At 35.1% G+C, this 26,574-nt stretch overlaps 2 protein-coding genes across 9 annotated transcripts in view; one reads left to right on the top strand and one right to left on the bottom strand.

Moving 5' to 3' along the window:
- The first annotated feature begins 3,535 nt into the window (after nucleotides 1-3,535).
- On the top strand, nucleotides 3,536-16,258 carry LOC144972690 (uncharacterized). 2 transcript variants are annotated; one of them, XM_078914224.1, is made up of 8 exons: nucleotides 3,536-3,747; nucleotides 6,445-6,545; nucleotides 7,758-8,341; nucleotides 9,278-9,392; nucleotides 10,262-10,360; nucleotides 10,890-11,025; nucleotides 12,837-12,997; nucleotides 15,797-16,258. In XM_078914224.1, exons 2-8 carry the CDS (start codon nucleotides 6,458-6,460, stop codon nucleotides 15,856-15,858), a joined length of 1,245 nt encoding a protein of 414 aa, XP_078770350.1. In that variant the 5' UTR covers nucleotides 3,536-3,747; nucleotides 6,445-6,457; the 3' UTR covers nucleotides 15,859-16,258. The 2 variants fall into 2 exon arrangements, with proteins under 2 accessions (XP_078770350.1, XP_078770351.1); XM_078914225.1 differs by lacking the exon at nucleotides 6,445-6,545 and having other exon boundaries at nucleotides 3,610-3,747.
- A 1,091-nt stretch (nucleotides 16,259-17,349) lies between these two features.
- Nucleotides 17,350-26,574, bottom strand: part of LOC144972689 (uncharacterized) — a 39,162-nt gene continuing 29,937 nt past the window's right edge. For all 7 annotated transcript variants that reach the window (XM_078914223.1, XM_078914217.1, XM_078914218.1 and 4 more), the window contains 4 exons: nucleotides 24,381-24,631; nucleotides 23,659-23,779; nucleotides 21,743-22,962; nucleotides 17,350-19,881 (listed from right to left, as the gene is read on the bottom strand). In XM_078914223.1, coding sequence (XP_078770349.1) covers nucleotides 19,501-19,881; nucleotides 21,743-22,962; nucleotides 23,659-23,779; nucleotides 24,381-24,631 — 1,973 coding nt within the window. In that variant the 3' untranslated portion in view covers nucleotides 17,350-19,500. The remainder of the gene's footprint in view (nucleotides 19,882-21,742; nucleotides 22,963-23,658; nucleotides 23,780-24,380; nucleotides 24,632-26,574) is intronic.

Below are 26,574 nucleotides of genomic sequence, written 5' to 3'. Positions count from 1 at the left end.
AATTGTTTATTGAAATCAGCCGTATACATAGCTTGTGGATAACCATCGACTAGTTGTGGCATTCTGTGAAGTAATACAATAAACAATATTAATAAGACTGACTAAAGGTCAGCAAATGGTCAAGAAATGTCACAATATTATTTAGAGAGAAAGAGTGAAGTTTACTTTGACATTAATATAAAATCACACATTGTGGCCACTAAAATACTTTCTAGATAGCTGATGAATCAATTATAATTTTTTAAAAATTTAAAAACATCAAAATTAAAAAAACAAAACAAAACAGAATAAAACAATTCAAAGAACGGAATTACGCTAAAGAAGTATTTGACGATATTATTCAATGCTGACTGTAATATATGGACATTGAATGGCTTATAAAAAGCGCAAAACAAGTTTTGAAAAATAGTTTACACTTATCAATTGCACGCTTCACTTTATTAACGTACTCGTACCATTAAAAAAAAATCTTATCTCTATATTTTCAAAGAAGATTATATTCCTCCTAGTTCTCTTGGCTCTGAAGAAAAGCAAATTCTAAAATTAGAAAATAACTTTAAAATGGGGGAGAATTGGAAGAAAGCTAATTATATATATATGTATATATATATATATATATATATATATATATATATATATATATATATATATATATATATATATATATATATATATATATGTATAAAGTAGAGCATTTATATAGCGCAATATCCACTAAACTTGCTCAAAGCGCTCTACAAAGAACGAGACAAGACGCATGCTAGGCGATATTACATTTTTTTCCCGACAGAGACAACGCTGTTAACAGCCAGGTACTTATTTTACACCTGACTACGGTGAGAGAATGGGTGAGTAAAGAGCTTTTTCCAAGGACTCAACTATGCGCCGAGCAAGGCTGGAACCCAGGACCTTCCGATCCGAAAGCAAGTGTCATACCACAAGACCACATCGCCAAATAGCTTCTTTTATCAAAAATTTGAGCGCCATTATTTCATGGTTTTTGTTTTTATAATTATATATATATTTCTATATATTATACATAGCTGTCCGTTCAATCCATTAGATGATAAGCAGATTAACTCAAAATTTATGATTCAAGTGTTGATTAAAATTTGAACTGTTAATAGACATTACATTTTTCGACTTAATGAGAGAACTCTACAGAGCATTTTATTTGGGCAGGGAGATATATTTTCTGCATGCTATAAATTTCCCTCACTTATTGTAGAATCAAAAATATAAATAAATGAAAGTAGATCAACTAATATTTCTTTTAGCTATGTCTCCAGAAAAGACTGAGATAACTCAGGCGTCAGCCGCAATGCAACACCCCAAATAAAGTAATTGAGGTTAAGGTTCTTGATCAAAGTGAAACAAACAGATGGCGACTGTAGGGTTAAACATAATGATTTCCGGAACGGCAGTCTAAAGCTTAATCCACTCAGCCATCTCACATTATCATTATCATCATCATTGTTGTGTTTTTACATGGACAACAGAATAATATTGTTGAATCACTCAACCCAACAGTTGAATCTCAACCCAACAGCGGTTAGTGAGTACTGAGAAAAATATTTTTTTTTTTTTTACTGAATATAAAATAGAGTATACAAATAATTCGCAATAGCATTGTAAGTATATGGACAAAATTGTATAGCTCAAACAAGGAAAGCAGTACATCCCTCTCTTGAGAATGGCATTCTGATATTTCTAAGCGTAACTAATATATTCAACAATGGACTTAACAAATTAAATGATAACTAATTTATTAATCTGTCACTAACGTCAAAGCTAAAAACAAAGGGGAGCAACTATTCCCTAGAGTAAATAATTGTATAAATCCATTCCTGCAAAACAACGGCGTGTGATAACCTTGAGGTAAGCAAAACCATCATCATCATCATCTTGGAATGAGATTTATTGGTTGTCCTGACCCTACCCGGGATGGTCTCGTGACGGTCAACCGGGATTTACACATTTGCCCCCGATATGCCTCAAGCCCCCTCACCGCGTCAAGGACGTCCGCCTTGGCACTATGCTATTCCACCGCGGAGTATTGAGTTCCAGTGTGGGGTAGAAGCACGAACGTTAAGGTAAATGTTAAACTTCGCAAGTCAATGCGCATAGTGTCAGGAACGCTGGCAACAACTCCTGGAGAATGTGACCCGATAATGGCAGCGATCCAGCCTCCCGATGTCCGGAGGGAGACGAATATGGAAAACTGGATTAATAAGATCAAAGAGAGAGGGAATGGGTATATCCCTCTGAAGCGCATTATGGACGGCGCCCCCGTTTCGGTGTTTGCTACATATTATGCAACCGTTGTTTTCACAATTACTCTCGGTGTGCGGCCAATAAAAGTCATTGAGCAGAGAGCCATTTTCGGGGTCCGAATTGAAACACCCCAACCTAATTGGTAAATTTAAAGTTTGTTGTCAAACTTGATGGTTGAAAATTAAATTGAAAATGTTTTACTCCTGGTATCGAGGGAATAAATACATTGTCATTCCACTTATCAGAGAGCAGCAGCTTCTAATTGTGCTCACACTATTATTATTATGTTATGACGATCGACCCAATCAGCAAATTCTTCACCGCACTCGTGTACCGTTGCAAACCGCCCAGAATCTTCGTCACAACACACTGTTCAACTCGATGCTCTGCGGTTTCGGGTTCTATCTCACATCGGGTACATGTTGGACAGTCGGAAGGTCCCCACCATAGATACAGGCCACACAGGTAGTCTGTGATCCCCACTGATGAAGCGATTTTGCCGTGAGGCAGGTCCTCGACCGAAGCCGATTCGCTACCACCCAGTGTCTCCTCTTAGTGTATATGTTACATTGTAAGTATGTTAATTAAACTCATAGCATCAATAAGTAATTGCACTTTAAAAAAAAAAAAAGAAAAAAAAGTTTTTACTCTCACACACACCTGTCTGGGATCGGATTTATTTTTCTTTATTCGTACACTTTAGGGACTGATTCCACTACATACGCTATTGGCAAATATTTGCAGTTTTAAAATAACAAATATGTGTAGTATATAAAGTATTTAATTCGACACGCACACGTTGATTTAACTGATTTAAAGTTATATAATAAAATATGAAATTTCTTTATTACAAAAAAAAAAAAAAAAAAAAAAAAAAAAAAAAAATAAAAAAGAAAGAAAAAAAAGAAAGAAAAATCAAAGTCGAAATTAAACACCAAGTATTAGCTTTGGTATTAGTATCTCTCTCTCTCTCTCTCTCTCTCTCTCTCTCTCTCTCTCTCTCTCTCTCTCTCTCTCTCTCTCTCTCTCTCTCCCTTACTTTTTCTATGTACCGTTGGAAAAAAAAAAACCACACACACAAAACAAACTATAACAAAAAAAAAACCCAACAAAAAACAAAAAACAAAAATAAAAACAAAAACAAAAACACGATGGCAGGATCAGGGGTATGGTGACTTTATATAATAATTAATAATACATTTATATCTGAACGGGGCTCTAATATCTCAAAGCTTTATTTTAAAAAACATGAATATAAACAGAAACAAACGAAACACATCGTGACCCCGGGCGTGAACCCAAGCAAACACATGTTCGTTGTCAGCTTGTGGCTGGTTCTGACTTTACTTACTGATACTGATACTGCTCATTTTCATTTACTGACATGCAAATGTCAATATTAGTGTAATTTGAACATAAATTTTCACTTCAAAGCGTCCTTGTTGAATTTAATACGTATTCGTTATCACAGAGGTAGGTATTAACCCGGTAAATATTTTCATAATTATTTAGTTAGAGAAGAGAGGGAGACCTCCCGTGCAGTGCCAGTGCCGTACCCGTAAAAATTGTTTGTGTGCTATTGAAGAATATAGATGGCGATAGTGTTATTATTGGCCCCCTACCTACACTATTAAGATAGACAAAAAATAGTTGGGGGGGGGAGGGCAGAAAGAAAGAAAAATAGAGTAAGAGAGATTGAGATAAAGTGGGAGAGACAGAGCTGAGAGAGGGGAGGCCTTCCCAAAGCTCCTACTCCTACATCCCCAGTATTCTTATTCTAGTTGGGGGTTTGGGAGGGGGAAAACTTTTTTTTTATAATGTTCTAGTATGGGGTTTGGGAGGGGGGAGACTTAAAAAAAAAAACAACAAAAGTCCCCCCCCCCCCCCTCCTACTGGAACTAGAGACTAGAGACTCAAGAGATAGAACTAGAACTATCTAGAACATTATAAAAAACAACTGGGGATGTAGTAGGAGCTTTCGCATGGCCTGGTTGTGGGTGTGGTGTAGTGTTGGTGGTAGCGATGATGACGAGGCGGATGATGATGTAATGGTGGTGGTGGTTGCTATAGTTTTGATAACGATGTAGTGGAGGTTGCCGCTGTGATTATCCCCAGACACCTGTCTTCTAAACAATTATCCACATTCCAGAATATGGAATGTTTCTGAATGCACATATAGAAATAAGGAAGTTAATAAAATATCTATAAAAACATAAAATTAACCAACATTAAATCAGTTGTTATTACATATACACAATATGCGTCGACTTCGAAGTGTGTGTCATGGCCGAATGGTTTAGTCGTCTGCCCTGGAAGTTTTACCAGAATCGACGTTGCAGGTTCAATCCTGGTTCCGCCACTTTTTTTTTATTTTTAAATTCCGTCTTCTTTTTACAGAACGTTGCAAGGGATAACTCATCCTCCCCCACCTCTTTTTTTTTTTTTGTGTGCGAGTCTATTCTTTTCTCCTTTATGTTTGGCCTTGTGTTCCGTTTCTGAGCATGAATTTCTTAAAATTGTTTTTATTTTAAAAAAAATTATTGTTTGTTTTTTTCTCCTCTATCTGACCATTTGGTCGCTCTCTGAATATTTCTGTTTGTTTGCTTTTTAATTATTTATTCTTTTTATACACTTTTTGAGATCAGAGTGGGGACGAATATGACAATTTGCTAGAAACTAGAAAGGAACCAAGAGAGAGAGAGAGAGAGAGAGAGAGAGAGAGTTTTAAAAATTAAAAAAGAGGTGGGGGGGGGGGGGGGGGGGGGGGGGGGGGGGGTGGATTGTACATTTATTCCTTGCAATGTTCTGTAAAAAGAAGACGGATTCCAAAAAAAAAATAGTGGCCCCACTATTCGCAGTACTACTGTGATTAAGCACTTCGATTAGAGAAATAGAGGGATAAATTCCAGGTCCATGGCCTTAACAGCTCTTAAGGACAATGTAAGCAAGTTGATTATATGATACAAGTTATAGCTTTACTACTTAAAAGTGTATTCATTTATGTTTGCGTGTTTGTAAAATTTCTCAAGAGAAATACTCAATAAATTTTTAATTGGTGTATCCTATTTTGGACATGAGGTCCTTTCATTACTCTGTCTTAAATTAAAAGTAAAAATACAATTATCTACCAATAGTTATCAATAAATCTAACTGTATTATATTATCATTGTCAAGTTAACGATCATTCTTTACTTTGTTTGCAACTATCTTAAATTTCACAGGTTTATATGGGCAAAAGTTCTTCACCACCTAATACAATGATGTGACTCTGAATGGGTTTCCAATTAACAAATAACCATGAATCATTGCTTATTACAAACAACAGAAAATTACTAGAATTGCATTTCGAGATAAAAATGTCTTTGTGCCATCTGAAAAATAAGATAAAATAAAGATTAAAAACAAAACGAGCTTTTGTATAGCTTAAACTTGATCAAAGCATTTTACAAAGGATCCCTGACCAACAAGGACTCAGCACATAATGTGTAAACAAGACTCGATGCCTGTTACTCGATTTTACAATATTTTTCTACAAAGACAAAGCTTTTAACGACCAGGTACTCATTTTACATCTGAGTGCGATGAGAGTGAGTAAAGAGCCTTTTCCAAGGACTCAACTATGCGCAGAGCGAAGCTGAACCCAGGACCTTTCGATCCCAAGGCGAGTGTCAAACCACATAGCCATACAATAGGGCAGCTCCAACGCCAAAGATATACAATATATAGATATAATCACGTCAAAGATATACAAAATGATTTTGGTGAACTCCACTTAAGTCGATTATCAGATAATGCAATTTTTTGTCTTGTTCCCTGGACATCAACTTATCCAAAGTCAACTGTAGTTGTGTTGAGAAAGTTTCTGCTGGAAGTCCATTATTGAGTTTATGTAACAATCCATGTCATGAGAGATAGTAAGTGATGGTTTTTCACCCCTCTAGTGTGGTTACAATCATGCTTGTAATTGTAATCAACGAATTGAGCTGATCACTGATCAGACTGGTTTGAAAATTGAAATAGGTGTACACTTATTAGATTTAAATTTATTTGTTATTTTTGTGAATTGTAGCTTGGTACATAATAATATGGAAGTAATTTTTATTATCTAAAATTCTATATGATCTTGAAATATAAATTGTTGATAATTGGTTCTTTTATTTCTCCTTTCAGAATCAAATCAATTATGCGTACACTAAACCATGCTGAAAGTTCTAAAAAGCAAAAGAGGAGTCACAGCAGAGATAAATCACTGTTGAATGAACATTCATCGGGTAAAAATAATATATGACCTGTAACATTGCTCAGATATAGATTAAAAGAAAATTTCTGTACCAATTCAATGAAAACTTTGATTGAACAGGAAATAAATCCTCTAATTGAAGTTGACCTATGTGAAAAAATGGTAGCAGAAGACTTCACTTAAAAAACTACACATACATACAAGAATAATCACATTGTCATTATCTATAAGTAGCCTCAAGTATTATTCGTACATGTGTACTTATTAAGAATTCATATTATTGTATTGCGCTTAGGCCTAACAGATATAAGGGTTGATGGAATTGAGCCAGATATGTTGGAAAGTAGTTTTTGATGGGTATCTTCCAAAGATAACAAAAAGTTATGTTTCACGTTCACCCCCCCCCCCCCCCCCCCCCCCCAAAAAAAAAAAGATAGTTGGCTTCATAGCTGTAGAGGACCACTTTCTTTTATTCCATAGGTCATAATTTCTCAGCATTTCCTTCAGAGCTCATTCTCAAGGCGTTGTTGCCAGCGTTCCTGACACTATGCGCATTAACTTGCGAAGTTTAACATCTACCTTCTCAACGTTCCTGCCTCTACCCCACACTGGAACGCAATACTCCGCGGGGGAATAGCAGCGTACCAAGGCGGACGTCCTTGACGTGGTGAGGGGGCTTGAGGTATATCGGGGGGCAAATTTGTAAATCCCGGTTGACCCTCACGAGACCAACCCGGGTATCAAGGCTAAGCGAGCAGCTTGAGTTGCACGCTCGATATGTGACTCGTGGATATCCAATCCGGTGCCCGAATGGCCTTGGCCATCCCGGGCTCCAAACTATTATGTTCTTACTTATTGAAGAGAAATGTTCTTAGCACTACGTTACTGACATTTCACTTTTAAACATTTTGTGCGGCTATGTGGTTTAGTGGTATGACACTCGCTTTCGGATCGGAAGGTCCTGGGTTCGAGCCTCGCGCTCGGGGCATAGTTGAGTCCTTGGAAAAGGCTCTTTACTCACATTCTCTCACTGTACTCAGGTCTGGCCATCAACAGCGTTGTATCTGTCGGAAAAAATGTAACATCGCCTAACAGGCATCATGTCTCGTACTACGGATTATGCATTGCTGTTGGTCAGGGATCGCTTGTAAAGCACTTTGAGCACATTTAGTGGATATTGAGTGATATAAAAGCTCTAATATATATATATAAATATATTTTTTTTAATATTTTTTTTTTCCAGGTGATGATTCACAGCAAAAGAATGCAAGTAAGAAGAAAAAAGGTTTGCCAGTTGAAGAAAGCAACATCGAATCAGTGAATAAAGATGTACAACCTAAGAAAAATAAAAGGAAAATGTGTTTAGAAGGAGGGGGGGATGTCAATGAATCAGTTACAGAGAGCCCACAGCCTAAGAGTAAAAAGAAAAATAGTAAGGACCAGGAGATTTTGCCTGAGGTAAAAGAAAAGGAAGCTATACAACAAAGGAAAGGTAAGAAAAGGAAAAGGACTACAGAGGAAGATGGAGATGCTAATGACAATACACAGACTAAGGAGAAAAATAAGCATGAAAAGACTATAGCAGTGGAAGATGAGTCTAATACGCTGAAAAAGAAGAAGAAAAGTAAGAATGGGGCACAATCATTAAAAGTAGATGATGGAGATGGAGGAGATAAAAACCCACAACCAGAAAAAGAAACGAAAACAGAAAATCTTGTAAAGTGTACTTTGAATTATTTGCATCAGTGGAAGAGTGGCGAGAAATCTTGGAAGTTCAGCAAATACTATCAGGCCTGTTTGATAAATTTCTTCAATGATCCTACTATTGTAAGTATTTGTCCCCAAAAAATTCAGTCCTCAATTGTTCGAGGATGGCTGATTTTTGTTTTGTTTTTTGTCTGTTTTGGTAATTTTTTGATTTGTTTTATCTAGCTCTGTATCAGTATCAGTCTCATCTATCAAGATTTTTACCTTTCAATAGTACCTGCTCCCCATCTTTCACTTTCCTATGATTTTAGCTACTATTTATGCTCATGGCTTTGATAAAACTTATTATATAATTTGATGAAGGTGAAAAAATCACCTCAGATTATGAGTAAACGATCATTTAGTTATAATGTAAAGGTGTTTATATGGTATATAAAGATAATTGAAGTATAACGGTAAGGCATTTTATGTAGTATATAAAGATATTTGAAGAATATTTGTGGAGTGTAGCATACTGACATACTGTCAATAAGTTCAATTTTATAACTATGCCGATAGTCATTGGAAAATGAAACATATGCAGCATAAAAGTAATCATTGATTTTCATTCATCTTACTCTTTTACTAAAAGACTCAGAAAAATGTTCAACCTAATGACAATCAATCCTTTCATTATAAACATCCATTTTTATTATAGTTTAAACTAGAACAAGGAATTGAGTTGCCTTAAGTATCATCAATGTAATTATTTCTCAATTCCCCTTACTTTTTGTTCTCACATATTTCTCCCTTTCCTTTTATCTCCCTTGTATATTTAACTTCTACTTTTACCTCTGATTTTCCACTTACCACTGTGTAAAATAAAAATATTGTCTTGAAATTGATAACTAATAACGTATGCCAGGTATTTAAAAAAATTTTGTTACATTTTTATAGGGGAAAGATAGAGGAATAAATAAACTGGGTACATTAATTAGACCTTGTTTCATAGCCTGCACATTTTATTTGCAATTAAGTCAAATGTTTGTTATACATTGCTCTGACATTCTTTCCCAGATTAATGAGGAAGATTTTGAAACTTGTTTGGAGTACTTAAAGAAATCAAAAGGAAATGCCTTGGCAAAGTTGAAGTGGAAAGCAAAAGTCGTGGTTGAAAAGTATGAAAATTCAGGTTTGTGGAAATGCAGATGTACAATTAGAGAACTGCACTTTGATCTTAGATTAAAAGACAATGTTTTTGATGAGATAAAAGGAAGCAGAAATGTAAGTAATTTTAACTGCGAATTGAAATGCCTTTGTTTCTTAAACTTCAAATTATTTAAATCTCCTTTCTCCCGAATCATGCCTTCAACATCCTCTTTCTTTTGCTGTGAACTACAATAATGACTATTTTTGTGGATGGTCAAATAAGAGTTCTAGCATAGGGGTAGTTAAACTAAGTTTTCTGTTTGTTCACTGAGTCAATGAACGGGTGGTTTTGGCAATGTGATTTGCAGTCTTTTGCTGTCCCCAGACTCTGCAAAGTCTGCTCCTTCTGCACTTGCATTGTTTTAGACCGGCCCATGTAAGATTTGTGTCTGTAAATTGCTAAGCATTCAATGGACATTGGTGAAATTATTGTAATTTTTTAAATAAATGAAAATGTGAACAATTTGAACTGCACTGCAAAAGTTTTAAAGCATTTTAAAGTGAAACAAGGGTGAAAATAATTATTTTTGGATGATTATCTCCCCAAAATTTTATACAGATTTTTTATATATTTCCTTTGGCAAATTTGCTTTTAATGCTTTTAAACAAATCTTCATAAAAAATTATTGTGTTTTTGGTCGTTTTTTCCTCCCTCTTAATTCAAATCACCATTTCACTGAAAATTTGGGATGAATGATTTTTCAGTTCTAGCATGAATTTGTGATTGATTGTTTAGTCTTGTCAAAGTTACGATTTCCACGCTTTCAGAAAAAGTTGAATTGCTGTAAAAGATTAGTTAAATACATAGAATTGTGTTCAGTCTATTGCATTCGTTTGTTTGCTTCATTTCAGAAACAAAAGAAAATGGTCAGACTGTTGAGAAGAATGAAATAAAAGGACTGGAGAAGAAAAACAAAACTGCTCCCCAATCTGATTCACAAAAAAATCAGAGTGAGTCAACTTTATATATATATATATATATATCCTGTTATTTTCAGCATAATGGATTCTGAAAGGAAGATGAGACATTTTTGATTAATAAATAGATTCGATATTTTCCTATCTTTTTGAAATGTCATTATTTAATAAGCATTAAAAATCTTCAGTGATTTAACTCATGCTAAAATTAATATACATTTGATTCGAGCAATCGCACTCCTTCGTGTGAAAAAAAAAATTACCAACAAAGTTAAAACATATAAAAGTTATAGAAGTACTCATATATCTTTCTTTTGCTGTTTGATTTATGTCACGTTTTAATGATGTTGTAAGTTTTATCATTTCTGTAAGCACATAAATGTGAGTGCTCTGATATTGCTAATATTTTTCTATTTGGGTTTCATGCGGCTTATCTCCAAACAAAGCTCCTTTACATTGTTTTTTAATAAACTTATATTGGAAATAAAAAATAAAAAGGATTGAAGACAGAGGGGTTGTATTGATTTTCTATTTTTCCATTTTTGGATTTTTGATCTTGCAGATAACGATTGTATTTTATTTGTGAAGAACTTACCATATGGTCAGACAAAGGCTGAACTTAAGGAAGGTTTACAGAAGTTGTTCACAACAACCTCAGACATCAGAATGCCTTTCAGTGATAAACAGAAGCACATAGGGTGAGACATTTAAAAATTTTGTTTTATCAGTCATTCTCTCCATGGATCCAAAGTGTGAGGAACTTATAATTTTCAGAGATTAATTGCAGCTTAAAGTGTCTTCTAAAAGCCAGTGATTTAATCGCAAACTCGATTATTTCCTCAGAAAACGCTTAAGTTTTATAACAATCCTGATGACTTATGTGTATTGTCTTGGGGAGCTAAGGGTCTCATTGAATTTCATGTGTGTTTGACAGGTGAGCCCTGCCAGATCAAGTCAACTTTTGATGTTTCTCCTAACAGGCAGGTCACAGATGATGACAATTCATGAATATACTTCTGTTGTCTTAATCTGCTTTGTCTTACATAGTCTCCTGTGATTCAATGGTGTCAAAGGAGAAGTTGAACTTTAGATATTTAAACTGTATGATGTGTTATCAGTTGCTTAGTTTTGAGTGTGATTTAAAAAAATACTGTTTGAGAATTTTTGCAAAGATAATATTATACCAAAAAATAATCAAATTTTACAAAACTATAAAACATCAAAATGCTTCAGACAAAAAAATTGTATCTTGTCAATTATCAATCACACAGAATTTAAGGTTCAGAAATAAGAAAAATAAATAGGAAATAATGTAACAAAAGTCTCATTTTGAGAATGTCACACTTGAAAAAAAGAGTACAAAAACCCAACCAGACACTGCAAAATGATGCTATTACGTGGTCTTCCTCCTCTTCCTTCCTTTTTGATAAGCTATTGTCTTAATCTTGCTTCTATTTGATGGACCAATGAAAAGGTGACTTGGGGTGTTGTTATCACCAGCACAAGGAAAGACTTTGGAAAAAGGAGGTACAGAGTGAAAACGATTGTTGGATGTTTTCCTTGTATATCTCTCAACATTTTAGATCCTGAATTTCACCTTTACGGCTATGTGGTCTAGTGGTATGACACTCGCTTTCGGATCGGAAGGTCCTGGGTTCGAGCCTCACTTGGCGCATAGTTGAGTCCTTGGAAAAGACTCTTTACTCACATTCTCTCACCATACTCTGGTGTAAAATGAGTACCTGGCCGTTTACAGTGATGTCTCTGTCCGAAAAAAATTGTAACATCGCCTAACAGGGGTCATGTACCGTCCTAAATGTTAAATGCTGCTGTTAGCCAGGGACCCCTTGTAAAGCACTTTGAGCTCATTTAGTGGATATTGCACGATATAAAAAAGCTCAATTTCACACGATGTATAAAATACGATTTTTTTGAAACCATTATCATGGGGGGGAAGAGGGGGGGGGGGGGGGGGATAAAGTTCCTCTACTATTATACTAAGCATGTTGATACATTCCTACCTAAAAAAAAATAAATCACAAAACATCATAACATGAGCATCACTTTAATCAGTTTTAGTCTTGTCTTCCTCCTTTGATTTTTCAAAACCATTGTCAATTCATGAGATCATCTTGTAACTTGGATGAGTTCCGTTGTGGTCTTGTTTTGTATTGCTGTTCTGATGCATGCCCTATATAGCAGATATATGAATATGTGAAATTTTGTCACAGGTTAAAGTATTCGCACAAGGTGTTGGAACTTGGCAATATAAGTGAGAATGTTACCATGATCATTTCCTAGGTTACACACAACAAATAATATGTAAGGCCAAAAAAGCGCTGCAATGACGAACTGTTACTGGAAGAATTGTTATAATTATTTAATATTGTATGCTCACTGTGCCTTGATTTTTCACCACATTTCTGCGACATATTTTGATAACATAAGTTGTACAAAGCTTCATTGAGTCATCCTAAGTATTTTACCTTTTACTCTCTTCCATCTAAAGGTTTGCTTTCATTGAGTTCAAACATCCTTCAGAAGCGACGTCGGTCTTAAATGAGAAACAGGGTGCAATATTTGGTGGGAGACCATTATATCTTGATCGTGTTGGAAACAAGGACAAATCATCTCAACTTAAAAGAGGTTACAAACGAGAGTCTTATTCCAGTGAGTCAATTGAAATTGGAATATAACATTTATCATTGTAATTTGAACACTATCTAATCTTAGCTTTTAATCCTTTTTTAATTATTACAAATCATAACTATATATATCCTTTCTTTAAAAAATATAGCCTTGTGGAGAACATTGTGCTTATTTGAGTCAATAAAAAAAATTGTACGGTGCACAACTCTAGTGTAAGATTTGAAAATTAGAAATTTATTTTTTACAGATAGATAAACAGATAACTTGATTTCCTTTTGTAATTTAAAGTCAGTTTGAAAGTTCGTTAAGTCAAACAGATATCATAAAAAATTTACCGACAACACTAACAGTATCAAAATCAACCAATTTCTACACTGTAAAAAGTTGTCAGTTTGGCGTTTTCAAGCAAATCGTTGCATTCGAAATAATGTATTCACTTAATTACTTTAAGGATTTCAGACCTACACTAAGTTTTCAACAGTTTTCATCTATTAATGACAACAAGTATTCTTATTGCCCCTTTGATGCTTTCAATGTGATGGTTTCGGGTGGATAATACCCAGGTTTAACTTATGACCACACCCTCAACTCTATCTGTCCAGTAGAATCCGTACTTCCGCTGCGTTGTTGATTTAGCGGTGATCCGTGTTGTTATGTAGTAGTGTCTTCTCATTGCGTGTATGTTTGTATGTGTGCGCGTGTGTGTGTGTTCTGTGGTTTATAGATGGTATGCGCTTGGCTAAGAAGTTCACAACATTGCCATCCGGAAGTATAACGGACCAACACACAAAACTGTGTGCAACGATGATCGTTTATAGTCAGGTTAATCCAGCTTAGTGAGAATTACTCATAAACGCGGATGGTAAAAAACAATAACAAAGACCTGAGTGACGTCAACTTCGAACTATCTATACATGTGTGTGTGTGTGTGTTTTGGAATGTGGTTGCGTGGAAAAATAAAGGGGGGGGGGGTGTCCATCAAGTACAGAAATTCCTGAGCGAGGAGGGGGGGTGTTTGCTAGGAACTGTCAGATTGGCATTTTTCAGCAAATCGTGGCTTTCATACTGATATTATTCACTTGATCACATGAAGGTATTCGGATTTACAGAAATTTTAAACAATTTTCACAGATTAACAACATCAACTAATATTACTGTCGTTTTTATGCCATCGATGTGATAATTATTGCCCTGGGAAATATTTATTAAACGTTGTCGGCCAACTGTTAATTGCTTCTGTCTAGCTTCAAGCCCGAACAAACCAAAAGTAGACACATTCGGGGACTTGATATTTTTCGCGTCTGCTTCAGATTTTCATTTGACCTCACATAAGTTAAGTAAAGGGGAGACATTCCGAAAGCTCCTACACCCCCAGTATTCTTTCAATTTGTATTTTCACTGTTGATCTTTTGTCAAGCGTTTATTTATTCAATTTGTCATCATATAGAAGCATTTAAAAACTCTAGAACAAACCTTGGTAGATTTGTGAAAGTTTAAAATTTCCTATCTTGACCATTGTTTTGATTCTCGGCCGCCATTTTAATTTGTGAAGTATTGAAGGTAGTTCAAAGCTCTCCCAAGTAAAGCGTGGTAAAGACTTGCAACTTATTGATATTGATATCTACTGACTGATAAACTAAAATCATGCCGAATAAAGCATGGCAGCGACGACAAGCACATCGATTAAAATGTGCATCTAATCGTAATCAAGCTAATCAAGAAAATGATTCAGGTAATATCGAATGCGGGCTTTTTACTAGTTTTTTAAAAAGATAATAAGTTGGAACTTTTTTTTTCCTGGGGATTTGTATACATCATCATAAATGTAAAATTAGTTACAATAATTTTTTTACTGGTTTGTGTTCATCTATTATACTTCATTCTTTGTATTTTCTGTTTGATCAAGGTACTTTTCTGGGGTGGGGGCCTTTGACTTATCCCAAGTTATCATTTGTGCCCTGACACATTTTTTTTTTTTTTTTTTTTTTTTAAATGAGACTTTTTGGTTTTGCACTAGCCCTAACTGAGATCCAGTTGAATCAATAATTCGTATTTTTGGGATATTTTTTATATTTTATAAACCCTCTCTCTATTATTAATTTATATGTTGTCATCAATCATTTACATAGATTGCAATATCCAAATGTATCTCTGGTAGCAGTATTAAGTATCTAGTTAATATTTTTGGCTTGTTTTTGACTAGCCGCGTGGCCAGATTGTTTTTAGGATCTTCTCTATTTGAACTCACCTCCCTTTGTCTTGCTCTTTCTTATGTGCTCTATAATATTCTGATTTTCATGATATTCCTTTTACTTGCCACTGATGTGATATTGAAATATCCCAAGTGCTGTTATTCTCATAAATAAGAACTAAAGTTTTAACCAGCTCTAGCTGCAGAAGACTTTTTTTCTTTTCTTTAAAAATATCAAATGTATTGCTCAAAATTTTTTCCCACAAAGGAATATCACATTTGCTCCAGTTACAAATAGAATTTTAAGAAAATCCTTGGGTTCGTGAGACGAAACATGGTAAAACACATCAGCACCGCTTTCGAGGGCTGAATTTGAATTTTGATTGTTTATTTTAGTCTTAATTATAAGAGGCTTTTATGCTATTTTATCCATTGATATTTGCATACAATTTAGCTCAAATGAATCTTAGGGTGTCGTTTTGAATTTAAAGACAATCTCTTTTTTTTATTGACCGGAGTTTTACGACTGATTTGCAATTATTTAATCACTGTGTGATTTTAAACTCATATTCAGACAGCTTTTGCCATTCCTCAGCAATTTTAATGGGTCAAATTTTATTTTATTTCAGATGAGTTCGTGGAGGCTGAGAAAGTAAAACGTGCGAAAAGGGTTATTGAGATGTTCGGCTGACTTTGATGCTTTGATTAATTTGGGCTGTCAATATGGAACGGAAAGAAAAAAAGAATATTTCAATTTGCCATGTTTTTTAGCTGTAAATATATGAATGTAGCATTGACATAATAATAATAAAAATAATATATATATATTGGGGTTTTAGATGGTGGGATTTGAAGGTCAACATGACATATCCCTTTCAGGTGCGTAGTGTGATAATAAAAATATTTGAGTTAGGAAAAGCACTTGATTTTAATTTTAGGACATTGAATGTGCCCACTTCAGAGAGCAGCAATATTGTTTCCTTACAAAGAACCAAGTTGCATTGGTTAAAATTGCAAAATTTTTAAATAAAAATTACAATAGATTTTATGTTGAAGACCTATGGAGAAATAAATAAATTCTGAAATATGAATTATTTGTTATTGAATTATTTTCACACCACACGCAGCGTGCATGGGTTTATGACAGTGCACTTAATATTTAAATTGTGTACAATATAGGATTTTTTCATGGCCTTGGATTTATTAAATGTTATTTTTATTGGACCACTTAACACAATGAGCTAGCGAGTGCGTGTGCTAATGCTCACTAAATAATAATGAATTTAATAAATCCGTAGCCATGAAAAAATACCTTTATTCCACCCCTTCGAGTAAGATTATTGGATATTTTATAACTATGTTGTAAAAAAATATATTTGTACAATCATCAAAGCAGGTTCCCCCCCCCCCCCCCCCCCCCCCCCCCCCCCCACTTGGAATTCCATATTTTTAGTTGCACTAATAGATACTAATCAGTAATGAAAAAAGTTAAAGAAATGAGCAGAAAATAATTTAGCTATGGTCTCTTGCCAAATGGGTGATGGTTACTCTTATCAATCTTCAATTCTCCATTCTTCGACTACACTCAAAAAAGGACAATTTCACCCCAAAAATGCTCGGATTTGTATTCAAATTCCCCAAAAGATTATTTCAGGTGGCCAATCAAAATCTTTACAATCTCTATTTAAGCTTATAAAATGAGCGAAAGTGTTCTGCATTCATTGAATAGATTTTTTATTCAATGGGTTCAAAACTTTATTCAACAGTTACGTTTTTACAAAGAAATGATAGGATTTTCCAATATTATGGGTGGAATTAAAGCAAATTATTCACGTGATTGAAAATCTATAAAGAAAGATATTTTACATTCTGTGGTGGCCTGATCTTTAAATTTAGCCTCTCTGAGAAGAAAATTGAGATAAAAGAATATCATTACACTGATGGATATGCGGGGGCCACTGTCAGGGTATATCTCCAAATCTGTCATTCCTGTCTATGCACAGCTGCTACTCATACCAATTTGATCGGTTTGTATACAGATTTTCTTGAAGCCCAAATTGACATTAAAAAATCATAGTATTAGATGGTTAAATTCATCAAAACTCTAGATCTATTATCTTTTGTCAAACCCATCTTCTTTTTATTTTTATTTTTTTGTAGTGTCTAATTGAAAACACAGGCCTTTTGTCTTGTTTTATTAAAAATGTTTATTCAAGGAATGTAATCAATCAAAGGATGCAATAATTTAGATGTTACTAGAAATCAGTTCAAAATAACACCATATTGTTGTTAACATTAACAAGAATGCATGAATTATGAGTTATCTTAGATAATTTATTATAACAGTACAGTTTATGATGCAGTAATCAAATAAATAAGAAAATATAGTTACATCTCGTCTATCAATGATCACAGTACTGAACTTATCCTATAATTTACAATTTTATGTACAAGGACATCAAGCAGTACCAACACCAGTAATGCACTACGGTATACAGATGTTATCTATTACATATCATTGAAGTGAAGATAAGTACAAGTGATGCACCACACACTTGCTGAATGGATTTATTTACTGTGACGTGTCATTATAACTGAAAATGTAAATAATGTGAAATTGAATGTGATGTAAGCTTCAATTTAATATACGAAAACAGATAAAATGGACGTTCCGGGTTTCCCCTTTATCAATAAAACAGGATGAATGAAACCATACAGACGAATGAGATAATGTGGTAGTGGGGTTTCAAATGTTCTCTATAACAAGTATCATCACAAATTGATAATGATGTTGAAATCACCGGCGATACTAGATACTCGATACAGTTTTTCTCTTTTACATGCTATCATTACGGAAACGTTTATCCCACCAACTTCAAAACAAAATAAACACAATAATAAAACAAATAATAAGAAATTTAAAATATTGTAACTACATTTGATGCACTTTAATATTAGAATTGTTCTCCTTTCCACAAATGATGTTGGTTACAAACATTTTCTTATTAGGAAAGCAATGAGAGGCATTTGGTCAGTGAGAATAACATGATTGTTTTGATGCGAGTAATTGTAAAATTTGTCTCAAGGGGAAAAAAAATGAAAATAAAAGAGCTAAACCTGAAGAACGTATGATGCAGTGATGAAAACTTCCGGGATTTGAGGATTTTCTCAGAAATTTTCCGCTGATTTTGCCGTGTCAAACTCAAACATTTTCTTCTGATAAAAGCTCAGGTCAAGTGGTGAAAAAATCACCATAATCTCTTGTGTCATAATTTGACACATGTGCTCAGTTGCATGAATTTTGGTGACACTCCCATTTTTATGGCGTCAGTCTAGACAAACTGGCGCCAGATGTAAAAACTGAGACAAGGCAATTCATGGTCGAAAAGGTAGGGGGTGGGGGGAGTGGAAAGATGAGATTGGTGGTTGGTAAGGAAAATGATTTTAAGAATGGATGATTTTGATGATGAGGATAACAGGTATGTATGGTGGTAGATGAATATAAACTAAATAAATGTTATTACTTTGTTGAAGTGTGGGAAATATTTCACCCTATCATCATAGCTTCAGGCTTTAAGTTTACGTAAAGTCGATGAAGAATTATATCCTGCCAATTAAGTAACATTAGTTGAGGGATGTTTTCCCCCCCCAAATCTAAATCCTAGCATTGCATTGCAGTTCATTTCCAATCAAGGCAGTTGAAAGTTCAGTGATGATACTTTTCCGCGGATCCGCGGAAATCCGTGGTTTTCTTTCCTTTCCTCGGTTTTCCTCCTCAGATCCTCGATCCGCGGATATTTCCTTCATTTCCTCCTTTTACTTTTTTAAAAATAATATATAATAAATCTTTAAAAAATACCTCCTTTTTAAAAAAAAATATATATATATATAAAAATTTCCTCCTTTTACTGGACTCCGGGCGTTTTAAAATTGTACTCAAAAGAAGTCATCCTGCCTACTTTCCTGTGGTGCAAGAATGTTCTTGGTGAGTTTTCCGTTTTTCCGAGACTTTTCCTCCTTTTTGACTTTTTGTGAGTATCATCACTGATTCATACATTTTAAAAAGTTTGATCATGTAGATACAATGCGCTCAAAAAGAAACAATTTGCTAACAGTGCGACATCATTGAAAACAATGAACCTCTACAAGCCCTTTGACAAGGGTAATAAACTTTCCAACATAGTTGTGACTTGTATTGAAATTAAATAACGTTCCTATTCTTTCTTTCTTTTTTGTTTTTGTTTGTTCAATATTGTCTTTTAACTCCCGCTGTTGCATTCACTTTTTTGTTTTGATTTCTTGAAGGATCTTTTTATTTGCTATTTAAGAATTTCTAACTTTGAGCTGAGGTCAGAACTTGGCCACTGCTTGATCGCCTTCTGTCGCTCATCTGTCTGCTGGCTCGCCTCTTGGAAATAACTGAATTCTTTCTTTCTTCATCACGTGACTGCTTACGACTCTGGACGTGCATCAGCACATCATCGATATTCTTCACCTCGAAAATTTCCAGAATGGTTTCACTATCTTTGTGATCCTCGCCCTTTACAATGATCTTATGGCAATCAGCAGACATTCCAATGTCTAGGATGTCAAAAGTGGTCATGTAGCTTGCCATCTCACGTGGAGTACCGATGGAAGTCCAGACATGAATGATGCAATGGTTGGTTACTACAGCAATCACAGCTGCATCCCTGGATATAACGAGGTGCGTCAGCTGCAAGAAAATAAATGTGATGTTTCAATAAATAGATTTCATATATTCATATCATCATTTATCCGCTGAGAAAATTTGTGCTCAAGGTCCAATTTAAGTGAAAACTAAAATAACCCAGGTGTCAACCATAGTGCAGCATAATTTCAACTGCTTCAGGATCGACACGAGTCCCTTTGCTTGTGAGGCGAGTGCTCAATCAACTGGGCTATTTGAACCGCCCCCCCCCCCCTTCCCAAAAGGAAAATGTAGCAAAAGCAAGACCACTCACTTGACAGACCATTCGCTTCACATGCAACAGAGTATAAACGAGATTTTCCAGGAGCCATTTGTTTAATAAACAGCAGGGAAAGGTTAGCTGAGTCTTTTCGATCTGACAGAAGGTTTAGCACCTTCGTGGGTTTTTTGGCTTTCAGGGACAAACGTTAAGAATTCTTCAGTTTGGGGACCTCATTTTGGGCGCAAAGATAGCCAGATGTATTGCACCATTTATACATGAAAGCAAATTTAATGAACTTTTTAGGAGAGGTAAATGGGAGTTCTGGTCTCATAATTTTACACACGTAAATACTGTGGCTCATCGTCTCAAAGCGGGTTATGTCAGATGCCTTGGATTGAATTTAGAGCCAAGGATATTTCACTTGGGGTAAATTTACAACGCATCCTCTCGCTAACGGTACCGTGACCCCGTTTTGTGTGTGTGTGTGTGTGCTAATATATTGTTAGTAATAAAAACCTCAATCAATGTAGCTTTATGACATTTTAGCTCAGTGTCATCGATATAGGGATACTCAGTAATTGAAATTGACACTTAATACATAAATTCTAATCCCCCCCCCCCCCCCATCTATGTGATTTCAATGTTGTACTCAGTCCCTATGTCTAATAATAATATAGCTGTTCTCATACCAATCCCAAACTTGGATAGACTACAAAGAAAAAATGCAGTTCGAACACTTACTAGGATCTAAACAATGAAAATACATACAGTACAACACATAAGCCCTTTGACAGAGGTACCTAATAAATTTTCTAACGCAGTTGTGATTCGTCTAATTATAATCGGTGGTTTGAACTTCTAATCTAATCATGACCCCTTTTTTCGGCATCTTGGAAACACAACCCTGGAGAATGACATGATCTCCCTCGTCCCGACGATGTTGTTATTCAGGGGTTGCACTGAAATTGTTTTATTGAGGAGCAATAACATAATAGTAGTGATAGTGGCGGAAAATTAACAATTCATATTTCTGGCTATTATAATTTTCAAGTCTTTTTCTGGCATTAGGTCTTACATCTGATATCAAAACTATTGAGGCGGCAGGCTTAAGTGATCATGACATAAATTTTGTTCATATGAGGTGACACACAAGTGACTTTTTTGTGTTATAGTTGGAAATTTAAACTGTCGATGTCTCAATGATTACCTGCCCTTTGGTTTAATTTTTGTATTAGTATTAATATAATTCAACACTTCTCCCATCACTGCAGGGGCAGCGTTGCTCAGCTGTATGGTCTTTGGTTCGTGCCCGAAAGGTACCGAGTATGATCACCCGCCCCTGCGCTGTGTGGTCTTGAGAAAATCACCTCGTCCTAGTTCAATTTGCGGCGCTGCACTGTGGCTGACGCCTGCGTTATTCCAGTATTCCCTTGGAATAGACCCCAGAGATAAATTTCCCCTATGGGATGAATAAAGGGAATTTTATTGCTTTAATAGATCTACTAATTTATACTTAAAATATTATCAGAGGAAGTCTACATAACTTAAAATCAAAGAAACAACTTCACGCGTTAACGCAGGATGATTTAATGACCTCTGAAATAGATTTAATGTGATGAAATTGACTTAGTGCGTCTCACTTACCTCCTGTCCCAAATCAAATTTTATGGCGGCCACCAACATCCGGTTTGAGTTGGCCCACAAACACACTGTCCTTGTATCAGCGCTGACGAACATCTCTCCATCATCTGACGTGCCGACAAAGGTGATTGGTCCTCTATGAGGTGACGTCACACTGTCCACTTTGCTATCAAGACTCTCGACGGCCATTAACTTGGGTCCGTCATCAGCCGTTAACACACAAGCAATATGGAATGTGGGGATATTTAAAAGTAGCACGTGGCCTGACATGGTCCCTGTGAGAATATTTTCTTCTCCAGTAAAGCAAATAGCAGACAAGTCAAGATTCAAAAAGCACCAATTCTTTTCTAATGTGCTGGTTCTTTGTGATAATTTCCTTGCTGTTTGATTTTCATTGACAAAATTGTCTTTAGAATCGATGTTTTTAGTCAAATCATCATCCATATGTTGTTTTTCTGTTTGCAGATTTACTTGTATTACTACATTCTCTCTACTCTCTTTACGTTCTTGGTTTTGAATCTCATCTTCGAAATGAACAGCTGACGATGTATGCTCTGGAGACTTGGAATTGGAGTTTGACTGGTGCACAATGGATTCTCTAGATGGGCTCTTGACTGACGAAGGGTTTGAATGAGAATCATTTGTATTTTTACTTTCATGTAGTAAATTCCATGAGAGCATAATTTTGACATCGGGTACAACCTGACTGTCAGTTTTGTTTGATGCAGGATTCCTTGTGGTTTGTGATTGGTTTTCAGGATTTTCACCTTGATGAAACGTAACTTGTTTTTTCGTTGTTATTTCGCCTGTTTCTTTTTCTGGGTTGAATGGGGATGAATTCTGATCTGGAAGCTTTAGATCAATTCCTCTGGCATCAAGAGTTGTACGAAATCTAACATCTCTCTTCACAGACATTGCAGGAAAAGTTCCCGGATTGCGTTGGAACATTGAATCCTCTGGTCGAAGCTGCACTTTTAGTTGCTGTTCTTCATCATCTTCATCATTTTTATCATCATCTTCATTTTCTTCATGTTCTGAGTTGACAATATCCTTTGATTTCGCATTTCCATCTACCAAAGAGAGTCGCACGACCTGAGATAATGCCGGGGAGATTGTTGTAAATAACAGGTTGTCCTTTTTAATACTGTCAGACGACATGATCTCGTTGTACTGTCTCTCGTCTTCACTTGCGTTGATCAGGTCCCAGTGGTAGAAGGATAGCTCTGTGTAGTTAAAAAAATAGTTGTTCATTATCACTAATGCTAAAAAATAAACATAATTCTCTCCCCCCCACTCTAATAATGACAAATACACACACACACACACACACACACACACACACACATACATACAAAACCCAACCAACAAAGCTAAACAACCCTAGTCCTAAACCCAAAACAAAAAAAGTAAATAGACCAAAACTAAACCAATTAAAACGTACAGCTTGTGAATGAGAATTGCGTCAAGAGGCTGGTGAAGTCCAATAGTCTTTACAGAGGTGTCCGATCATAAGATAAAAATCTGAACAAGTGTGCATGAAATGTTCCAGACAAAAGCAAGAAAGAAAAAAAAAACAAGAAAGAAAAAAAGACATCCCCAAAAATCAGTCTTCCTCAACTGGGGATCGAACATCAGACCTTCAGGTAATCAGAAAGTCTGAGGTTCGATGCCCAGAGGTAGACTGATTTTTTGGTATGTTTTTTTTCTTTCTTGCTTTATTTGGCACCTTTCATACACACTTGTTCAGATTTCTATCTAACACCGGTGCCTGCTCCATAGTTTCTTAATTTGTTAAAGGCATGCCTTCTTTCTGTTCTAGTGTTTTTTTTAAAAAAAGGGACTATATTGTGTTAGGGCAATATTGAAATTTGGAGGCTCCTTGCATAACATGAATGAATTGAACATTAAGTCTCTCTTACCCTCAAATTCAAGATTTTTCTGGCACAATATCATGACTTGACATCTGTCTTGGGATGTCCAGTAACCGATGACGTCATGTCTTGTCAACATTTTGGTTTGGCCATCGCCAAGGTACACAACCTGTGTAGGAGATAATTTGACACTTAGAACGAGAGGTTAGAGTTGAGCCCACAATCAATTATTGATAATCATGTATTAAAACAAGTGTTCATTTAGTTTATAGGTTTTCTCTGATGGAGTTTTGATATTATGTAGATACATTTCTACAAGCTGCCAAGCTTGAATGACTTTTACGCACATACGGGGATTTCGAATTAATTGACTTTTAGTTAAAAAAAACAAACGATCCAGGTAAATGCAACTCCATAATACACATATTGCAGTTAAATTGTTTAGTGGCATTTATCAAAATACGTTGAAATAATATGAGTAAAAGCTATCTCTTTAATAAACAAAAACATTCCATCCATTGTTATGTGTAAAGAAAAGAGTTTGAAACGTGACAGAGTGGCGCTTTGTTGACAAGAAATTGTAAGTCAATTAATGAAAACAAATCAACAACATACGCAATTGATCAAATGAGAATATAAATTAAAATTTAATCTTCGAAACCCAAAGATCTAGAAGCGTTTAGAAGTGGGCCACTGTACGCTTATGTAAAACTTTGTGGTAAATCAATTTTGTTGGGTTATATTACAACAAATCAAAGCCATATGCTTACAGTGATAGTCAAACGAGAATCCTGACCAGTCTTCTCAGATTCTGTCACCAGCAAGGCCTGGTCGTAGTAGACTAATGAGGCATTTTTGATGTCTCCATATGAGAATGGCAATTTTTTGCACCATACCAGGCGTCCGTCATAAAAGCTCCATTTCGCCAATCTTCTGTCTACAGAGATAGTCATCAGGGTGTCGCGGAGTTGCTTTCCACATGCAATCGCCTTCACTGAATGGCAAACATCAGCAATGGAGCCTTTCAATAAATAGGGGGTTGGGGGGGGGGGATGAATGAAAACATGAATGGTTATTAAATAGATTGGTGATCAAATTGCATAGGAACCAATTTAAAAAATGAATGTACAAACAAATGGAGGAAGAAATCATTGTTTTACTCTTCTTATCCCCCCCCCCTTTCCTCCTTTAAATTTTATTCTATTCTTAAACGACAGCCAATGCAATTGATGAAGCAGAGGTTTGGCTGAGTCACCATGCAGCATAACCGGGCTACACTGTCTTGGACAATTTGTAAACGCATACGACGCGTTTAGATTAACTATTTTGAAAGCACGCGAGAAACAAAGCGTATTTACTCGGACACATCTTCTCAATGAACCACTTCATAGCAGAATAGCGCCGATATCTTTTATTGATATTACAAGGTGGTTCACATGCTGATCGATTAGCAATTATTAAGTATCCAAAAATGTGCCTTATTGTCAAAAGTTTAAATAGAAGTCTCCCTCAAGTTCAAAGTATAATTATTTGTACCCCCCCCCCCCCCCGCATAATAATAAATAATAATAATAATAATAATAATAATAATAATAATAATAATAATAATGATGATGATATAATAATAATAATGATAATAATAATAATAATATAATAATAATAATAATAATAATAATAATAATAATAATAATAATAATAATAATAATAATAATAATAATAATAATAATAATGGACTCTTATAGAACGCACGGTATCCTCAGAAAGGATGCTATTGGCTCTTGACAATACAGTCCATCAATTTTATAATCATCATTCAGTTTCGGTTTATTCATATTCATCCATTCTTTGAGACTTAGTATGCGTCTTTCAATTACTTCAGAATTCATAGTCAACGTTTTTGCCATTTAAATTGAGGTGCAGAATATGATATGTCATTCGGTCGTTAGCATGATATTGATGACTTTAGAAACCAAACCTTCTGACAGTTTTAGACATGGGACTGATGAAGAAAACAAAAAAGAACAGGACAAGATTCAGAACATTAAGAAACTCCATCATCAAGAATGATTTAATCTGATTGAAACAACTTTTCAATGATGTACATTTGTCTTCTATTTATCAAATGTGACTTTATACAGCTGAATACCGTGGAGACAAACCAACAATAATTCCAAGACGTTTTAGAACCAAATCATTTTCAATAATATCAAATGCAGAGAAGAGGTCAAACAGATTCGGCATTGAATAAGATCTCTAATCTAATACAGTTAAAATATTGTTCACAACCAACAATTGTTTCTATCGGACGTTTTTTTCCACTCATAGACAACGTTGTTGGCTTTACTTTTTCTCATTTGTTTATTAGAAAATCTAAGTTAATTTTGATTTTAATTGGCAATTTGCTACAGAAAACCTTTGAACTAAATTTGGGTTCCACATTTGTAGATTGGAATTATTCTTCATCCTTTTTTTTTATGCCGGAGTAAAAAAACAACAACAATTTTTTCCTAAGATTTTTGCCAAAAAGATGAAAGCTAAAGCGGGTTAGTGTTCTTTTAATTGTCTTAATCTAGAATAATAGTTTTCCTGCGCCATTTTGTATAATAGGACACAGTGCCCAGTCTCAAAGATTTGTTCATGACACATGTAAGGGTTGTCGAAATTATATTAATATCACGCTATATTAAAATATTAAAATACGATAAAGTCTAGAGCTTTCTGAGAACCACGTTTATTTACATTATTTTATGATAATGAAATTCTGTCATTGGATCAACATAAATCTCTTCAAATTTTCGTTCCAATAGTTCTTTTCGATTCAAATCGTTCCTTTTCTTGAAATATTTACCGAGTTTGGTAACTCACCATCAACATCATCATCAGCATCCTCCTCCTCCTCCTCCTCCTCCTCCTCCTCATCATCATCATCATCATCATCATCGTCCTCATCATCATCATCATCAT

This window comes from Berghia stephanieae, chromosome 5 (genome assembly GCF_034508935.2).
Source record: "Berghia stephanieae isolate SIO BIC M18660-M18661 chromosome 5, UCSD_Bste_1.3, whole genome shotgun sequence".
Lineage (NCBI taxonomy): Eukaryota > Metazoa > Mollusca > Gastropoda > Nudibranchia > Aeolidiidae > Berghia > Berghia stephanieae.
Note: the sequence above shows the minus strand (reverse complement) of the source record. Positions and strands in the feature narration are given on the sequence as shown.